This window comes from Glycine soja, chromosome 6 (genome assembly GCF_004193775.1).
Source record: "Glycine soja cultivar W05 chromosome 6, ASM419377v2, whole genome shotgun sequence".
In the NCBI taxonomy this organism is placed as follows: Eukaryota; Viridiplantae; Streptophyta; class Magnoliopsida; order Fabales; family Fabaceae; genus Glycine; species Glycine soja.
The window spans coordinates 5754258-5763033 of NC_041007.1; the positions used below are offsets into that span (position 1 = coordinate 5754258).

The following is an 8776-nucleotide window of genomic DNA, read 5'->3' on the forward strand; positions in this document are numbered from 1 at the left end:
TAGTATAATAGTCGTGCTTACGGTTCTTAACCAGTATATTATTTGACAAACTTGGTCTTAAGTTAAACTCTGCAAGAATGAATATATATTTGGAGAAATAAATATTAAAGAAATACAGAATGCCGACACTCGTGTCATTGTTTTCATTTCTGTCACCTAAATGACTATGCCACAAAAAATAAGAAAACCATAAGGAAAAATATTAACACAAAGAAAATTTTGATCATCAACCACCGATTAGAAGATATGCTGTTCAGATACTTCAGCAAAGCCCCTTGTGCTCCCTCTACGTTTGCCAATGTATCGTCCATGTTTTCATCAATCCTGCAAATTAAGTACCTCTATCAACCCCACTATGTCCCAATTGGCCAATATGAAAAATCAAGCAAAAGTCAATTCACCATATATAAGTATTATACGTATTCAATTGCTGACCACAAATTGTCAAACGAGTAAGCTTCACTAAACTCGGGGAGGGGAAAACTCAACTGGTAAACTGGCACTTTAGCCAGAACTAATAGCATATATTGATATCCATAACAAAAGATTACTAGAATGATCTAAAAATAACAATAAAACCACATTGATAAGTAACATCTAATGGTCGTAAATTCATAATTGCACAGTAGCAATAAAATTTATGGAAAAAAGCATTCAGCGGCCTTGAACTTTACTCCTTTTACAAATAGACACCCTAAACTTCAATTTTATCTCAATTGACCCTTAAACTTTATCTCTTTTGCAAATAGGCACCATGAACTTTAATTTCGTTTAAATCAATCCTTAAACTTTACCTCTTTGGCACATAGACACCAAAATTTCAATTTCCCTCCTTGGTCTATGGGCAAAACAAATAGGGTTTGATCTAATGGTAACATACATTGAACATCATATTGGAATACAGAAATGCAGAACCATATTGAGGTGTATATATATAGCACACAAGTGAGACATATAAAAACCTGATGGCAATCTCTCCTTGTTGGGAAACAAGTGTTGCAAGCTGATTAAAAATGTTGCTAAGCTCGTGAATAGTGGACTCAACATTCTGAAGAGCTTCAGCTCTGCTTTGCATGTAACTGTCTTGCAATGGAACTACCTCCTGCTGCTGCTGCTGTTGTTGCAACAATGGTTGACTCTCCCCATCCACTTGCTTCCTATAGATTTAAAAGCCATGAAAAAAGTTCAAAACAAAATTTGGACCATGATAGCCACTGTTTGCAGCATAGACCTGGCATTTCAACTCCCATCCCTTTTGTTGGACCAAGACAGCCCAACAAAGGAAAATGGGTTGGGTGGGGCAACCTGCCTTTCTACATGCATTTTAAACCAGCCTGTTTGACTCACCAAATTCTCCTGACCAGGCTAGGCCAACAAAACAAGGTATGAAACGGCCAGACTGTTTAACAGGTCTAACTGTAACCAAACATGCAATAGAAGTTCACAAGTTAAATTAAGTGAATAAGTTAATTAATTCAGTAAAGCAGATGTTGTGAACTTATGCATTGATGCAAAATGCAATCACAACAAAGTTAATAAGTTGATATTAATATTGGCACAATGGTTGTTACAAATTCTGCAAATTTGAGTTGCACTTCTATAACAATTCAATGAAAACAAAAAAAGAGAAAGGTTTTTAATCACACTTTTACAAATAAACCAACCGGCCTTGTTACAAATTAGAATCATCAATTCCTTTGAACAAAAATTATGCAATTAATAATCCAACCAAGCATAATAACAATAGACAATGTAACGAGAGAACATATTAATTCAAATTATCTCGCCAGTTAGTTTACCCACATTACAGAAAATATTAGCAAGAAAACAACAAACACTTGCTACTAAAATCCTACAACCAAGAAAAGAACATATAATAGAAATACTAAAAATGTTAAACTTACTTAGGAAACGCCTGAGATGAAGATGGTGACCCATTAGCCCAGGGAAGAGCAGGGGCATTAGAAGTACTAGCAGCCGCCCTTGCAGCCAACGGCCGTTGCCGAATAAAAGGATTTGCAGAATCCTTAGATGCAGAAGATGAAAACAACTGTCTTCTATTCTCATGCACTTTCATGTTCTTCACAAAAACAACAACACAACATCAATCAATATCAATATTGAATTTAATCCATAATCCTTAAACACACACAACAAAGTACCTCAGTTCTCATGGTGAGAACATCCTTAAACTCTTTGGTGGTGCTCATCAACCGTGTTTTCAAGTCATCGACCACAGTGCTCGAATGGCTAGTGGTGTCGGCGGAAACATTCCCACTCTCATTCCTAGAGTTACACAGAAACTGAAGATCCACAACGGCAGAGTTCAGAGCAGTAATATCCTGCTTAATAACCCCCGTAAGCTCTTGGATTTCCATAGTAGGGTCATCAAAAACCGACGTCCTCTTCGCCACTGCGAATCAAAACAAATAGAAAGTTCCATAACTTCATAATTACCAATTCATATCATATGATTCTAAAATCAATTATAATAAGTTTTATAGTAATCTTTGCTTACACTTGGCGAGTTTGGCGAGTTTCTGAGACGTTTGGTGAATTCCGTATCCGATTTTGGAGGCCCTTCTATTGAACTCCGATTGGTTGGCGATCGCGGATCGCTGTTCCTCCGATCTGGTGGAAGAAGTGCTGCTGCTGGGCCCATTGGGCCCTGATCCGGACTTCTTCAACCTCTCTGTGATGCTGTGGAATTCCTGAGTCCGATCCCGGAACGACGACTGCGCCGATTTCGCGTGCATTTTCTTTTTCCCGTTTCGGAAATTTGAGGAGAATGCGAGATCCGTGAAGGCAATAGGAAGGAACAAACCCTAGGTTCAGCTCGAATTGAATTTGGATTTGGATTTGCGGTGGGTTAAGGAATGTATTCCAATGGTTGGGGAAGAGACGGATACGAAGGAGGAAGTGCGTGTAGAAAGCATAAACAAATTTTATGTATTGGGTGGCTACTGTGTTTTTTTACATTGAATTGAATGAAATGAATTTGCTTCTTCGTTTCTTTCCGACTTCAAAGTTCTAACATCGTGTCTTTATCTGGCATCTGCATTATCCAGAGTGACTTATTATTATTTATGTTAAAATTAAAGTTAAGGCTAAAATATGATTTTCTTCTTCTTATTTTTATATTTTAAAATAATTAATTTTAATATAATGATAATTATAAATTATCATGATAGTACCCTCACAATGTTTAAATTAATTATTTTATCATTTTATATTGATGAATAATTAATTTAAATTTAAAACACAAATAGGGCTACCAAATTAATACATAATAGATCAAAATGATATGTAAAAAAAAAAAAAAAACACAGTTTAATGCAAATATATTGACGTGTGTGATGAAGAGTTGAAACTGATGGGTGAATGATATTAGGGTGCAGCAAGGAGTAGTTCCATATCCACGGTCGTTTTGGCGGCAGCAAAAATCAACATGGATATTTGTCTCTCCGTAGCACAACACAGAACAAGTTCAAACCAATTCTCAATGTAAATTTGTAATTCTCATGGGTTTGACAAATCAATTAATAAAAATAAAGCTTCCTATCTGTTAAGATCAGTGTTTTATATTGACTAAATTCACTAATCTTTATCTCTTCTAACTTCTTTCACGATAATGTCACATCTGACCTGCTAATGCTCTCTCCCAGTTACTTTTTTTTTTTTTGTTGATGCTTTTATTAAAACTCTGTTAATGAAGCCTTAGTTCCTCTGTTATCACGTGTTTTTGCTTCTTTCAAATGTCTCAAATAAAAGCCTCTTAATTTAATCTGGCTGTAAAATTAAGGGAAAAATAGTGTTTCTATTTTGTTTAAATAAAAGAAAATGATACATAGCTCACATGGCCTATCATGCTTGAGCATATATTGCCTGTTCTGAATGAATTATTGGCACACAAAACTGCCATCTTAGTTTATCACTCACTTAGTTTTTAATATCCTACCATGAAATGTTCTTGTTGCATGCTAGTCTAACTTACTGTTAATCTCCTACAGTCAGCCACTATCCCATGGAAAAGAGATCTACCTGAAACTTCTTTCTGCTTCCAATGTTGGACCAGCTTCAAGCAATCAGTTTCAAAAAAGGTATACAGTAATAACAATTCAGCTGCAGTAATTATTGCCCAGTGGAATGCGTAAGCTTCAGCTTCTCTTGAATCCATTACTGTGTTGAACATTTCTTTCAAAAGTCGGTTCAATGAGAAGTAAGAAATCATTGCTTCTAGACAAATGTATGTTTGGTGGCATGACAAGGGAAATTAAAACCAAGCATACAATTAACCTTCACTTTTCCAAGTCACTTTCTTTGTATATGCTGCATCCATGATTGAAACGTTACATTATAACTTTCATTTGAGAAATGGTTATGCTCCAACTTTGCTCAAGACAAGACCAGATGAAATTACTTTCTTCATACTTAAATATAAGTAAAATTAATTGTAAAAAAATATAAGTAAACTTAATTAATTAACCTTAACACTAATTAAACAAAAAATTAGCTAATATTATTTAATTTTATTAATCTTATTTAAAGAATTTTTTGCCAAAAATGAAACTGACATAAAATAACCACTAAAATTAATTAAGAGAGCCATGTTAGAATTAAGAAAGACTGAAATATTATAAATACATGTTTTTAAGACTATCAATACATTCTTATCATATTCTTTTTTATAAAAGAATATTGATTATTCTGAAATTCGATAGTTTGATTAAGAATTATTTTAATTAAGGATAAAATTTGAATAATATCTCAACAATTCAATATTAACTTCAGCACATTAATCACTAATCCAATAATTATTCTTCTTTAACAACTCATAATAAATAAAAAAAATATTAACATAAATTTTAATTAATAAAAAATATTTATAAATTAGAATGTTCCGAAAAAATTGTTCCTAACATTCTTATCTAGGAGTGTATTTGTTAAAACAGGTATAAGAAAAATAAATAAAAAAATGTGAGTCTCATCCTTTTTATATTCTACTTTGATTTAACTATCCTTTTTTATTTTCAGCTTTATTTTATTAAACACATTATAGAATTTCAAAGAAGAATCCACTAATGTGTATAATATTATGTCAATTAAAAACCACATAAATTTAAGAGTCTTTCAACGTAAAACTTCTTCTCTTACATTTGACTCATTATTTTTCGTTGATCGATTGCATAACTTGTGTGGGCATTAACTATTCTTCTTTTACCTCCCTTTTAGATATTGTGTTTTATCTTGTTAATATTTTTATCTTAATTTGCAACTTTTTAGGAAAAGTGGATGAACAGAACTCTAGGGTAATCTATATAGCTGAGATGGAGATAAACTATTTGAATTTTTTAAAACGAGTATGGGCATGTTAAGTGGTTAATCTTTCATTCATATCTCTCAAAGCATATCATATGGTCATAATCTTTATTCTTATTCTTCACCACCACGTTCACCGTGCTAGAGTTCATTATTATCTGTGACATAATTGGTGAAAGCAAAAAAGGGCTATTCTTGGCCATTGACATATCTACTAATTAAATATAAGAGAAATTTGATGGTATCCATAAAAATTTAAATATTTTAGTACTGTTATTTGTTTAACTAATGAGTTTTCAATTATTGAAACTGTTTTTATTTTTATGGTTGCACTAAGATTTTTTTTCCCTACAAAATGATGATCGCGCTAAGATTAAAACTTATCACCCCATACATATTATCCAAACCTTTAACTACTAAGTCCATGATTTATGCTTTAAAAAAAAGTTGACCCCATGGGTTTTATTGAAATTGTCTATTTTATTTTATTTATATTGGTATGATTAAACTCATTTAACTATTGGTTCAAAATTATTGAAGCTGACTCTTCTATTTTATTTCTTTTGGAATGTTTAAACTTATTTAATTGTTGATTAAAAAAATAATTATACTGAAACTCTTAGGGGCGTTTAGAGCAATATTTTTATTTAGTTTTTCAGAAATTTGAAATGTTTGGTTTACTTTTAAAAAAATAATATTCACGGAAATAATATTTTATGGAAATGTTATTTTAGTTATGTTTCTCACAAAATTATTCTTATGTAGAAGATTGGAATTTATCTTTCTCAAGTTAAAAAAATACTATTATAAAAATATCATATTAACTTAAATTATTTAACGTAATAAATAAATAAATTTTATGATAAAAAAATATCGCATACTCTTTGATTTCTAAAAAATTTTATATAAATATTTCAAATATTTTTAACCAATCAAATAAATTTTAATCATTTTTAAAAATCATGATTCTCATAATTCAATTTTTAGAAATCATGGTTTTCCATCTGAAAAGTAATGAACATCTCATTGATAAATAAGGTTAAGAAAAAATCGTAAAATCATCTATCAATTGTAAATTAAAGATTCTATTGTGATTAAAGAACACTTAAATAAAAAATTAACTATTTATTTTAATCTTAAAAAAATTAAGATGGTTTACAACTTAGGACGGTTTGTTCTATATATATATATATATATATATATATATATATATATATATATATATATATATATATATATATATATATATATATATATATAATTAAATAAGGAATACTAAATAAATATTAAAATTCCAACATTATTGGATACCATATCACTCTATAAAAAAAAAAATTAATCATCTTTGACAATGGTTGAGTGACAATACAAATTATAAGAAAGGAGAAAGGAATTTAACACTGTTAGTAATGGTAAGTTCCTTTTGTTGGGCGAATCCTGAAAGTTGGAAATGGCGTCATGCCATCATTTCTTGGATAAAAATTCCATAGCCAGGTTAATTGAGGACTAGCTATCCCTTGTTACACCCTTAATCATTCAAGCATATCAAATCTTCATACTTTAATGGAAATGGTAAACTCATTAACTCAGAATGGAAAGTTTTTTTTTTTTTTTTCTTGTTTGCTGCCATTGAAGTATTGTACAAATTTCCCCAGAGACATCAATCATTTACATGATATATGTATGAACAAAGACGCAATCAAGTCAATAATAATTATTAATTCATAAGGGAGTGCCCTAATTAACCTCCTAATTAGCTTGTCATGGACTAAGTAAAAGGAGTGCTTAATTTATGCATGCAGGTGCATGCCTGCTGAATAGGGAGGTGAATAAGGTAGACTTGGTTGCTAGCTTGGGGGAGCATATATAAGTGAGGCTCAAGTTTGTGGCTCGGTACGTAAATCAAGCGAGACTCAGGTAATGACTACCAAATGTTTTTACTAATATATAGAAGTTGGTTTAGTAGCACACCATTTTACAAATCGAGTTAAAAAAACTACAACTACAAACTTAACTATACGAAACCATTCCTGTAAGAGTGTAAGACATACTACTGATAAATGCTGTGGTACAGGTACTTATATAGAATAGAGAATATAAAAAAGAAAAATATTCTAAAAATAAAATAATATTCTATAGAATAAGAATAAAAGTGTACAACTACAACAACAAAACTTTCGAAACCATTCTTATAAGACATATATAGACTTGATACATGTTGAGGTACTTATATCAAATAGAATATGAAAAAGAAAATAATATTCTAAAAAATATTATTATTTTTTATTTTGGTTAAAATGAAGATATTTTTTCTCAAGATTTAAAGATTAATCTCTCAAACTATTAATATTCATTCAAGAGACTTACTAATTCTCTGAATAGATGTTATTCCATGTATACCGACTTAAGAATCTAACCATTCTTGAAGGACATGCATGACTATTTGTCAATTACCATACCACACCATATTGATACAGGATAAATAAATTTTAAAAAATACAAATAAAGTCTCTCTTTATGTATATGTTAAATAGAATTAATATAAATATAAAAAATATTATAATAATATTACTCATAGAAAATAAAATAATTAAAATAGTATTTACACCAGATAACACTAGCTGACTACGCGATTGAAAGCAATAAATTCCTGTATATAATTATTTCTTGGATAAAAACTTATGTGTAGCTAGCCAGTGTGGACAAGTTATTGTCAAACCATAATCATTCAACCATCAAATTTTATTCCAAAAGTTGATAATTGATATCATTAATTTGCTCAGAATATATACAAGATATTCCTCTTTTATTGGTAGTTACTGTCATAAAAACAATAATTTCATTGTAAATATCGTAAACATGATAATTAAGTCAATTCAATTAGAATAACTTTTAAAGTCGTGTTTTTTTAGGGTTATATATATAATTAAAAAGTTAGTAATTATATATATCTTATTAAAGTCAATTTGTGTTAAAACCTTTCATGTTTGGTCACTTGCTATTTCAATAAAAATATATTCGAAAACTCTGCTATAAATTTATGGAGAAAACTCTAACCTTTTTATGATTTATTATTTTGTATAAAATGTTTTTTTTTTAAAGAGAGGTCAATTTACATCATGTGAATAATACTCAGCCAAAAAGCAATATATAGAAAGGGATGTAACAAAAAGTTTCTTTGATGGTTTAATTATTGATGAATCTCAGCCCGACATGGAGAGTGAGATATACAGGTGAAAGGAAGCAGGAGAGGAAGATAAAAGAAAAAAGAAAACAGAAAACTTAACAAGTGAAATTACAACATATGAAGAGAGAAATAAAAATAAAAGTGGGTGTAAACATGACATAAAAGAAACAAATGTGCAAAAATATTGACAGTGACATACTTACACGTTACCATAAGTAGGCACGTACATATAATATGCATATGCGCAGATTGAACAAGAACCACCAAAAA

The 8776-nt window shown here is 30.2% G+C and overlaps 1 protein-coding gene across 1 annotated transcript; it reads right to left on the reverse strand.

Annotated features, from left to right (window-relative positions):
- On the reverse strand, nt 1–3062 carry LOC114415038 (syntaxin-32-like). The gene is made up of 5 exons (XM_028379539.1): nt 2519–3062; nt 2163–2413; nt 1905–2080; nt 963–1157; nt 1–324 (listed from the first exon to the last, which is right to left on the reverse strand). Exons 1-5 carry the CDS (start codon nt 2754–2756, stop codon nt 165–167), a joined length of 1020 nt encoding a protein of 339 aa, XP_028235340.1. The 5' UTR covers nt 2757–3062; the 3' UTR covers nt 1–164.
- Between the last annotated feature and the right edge of the window lie 5714 nt (nt 3063–8776).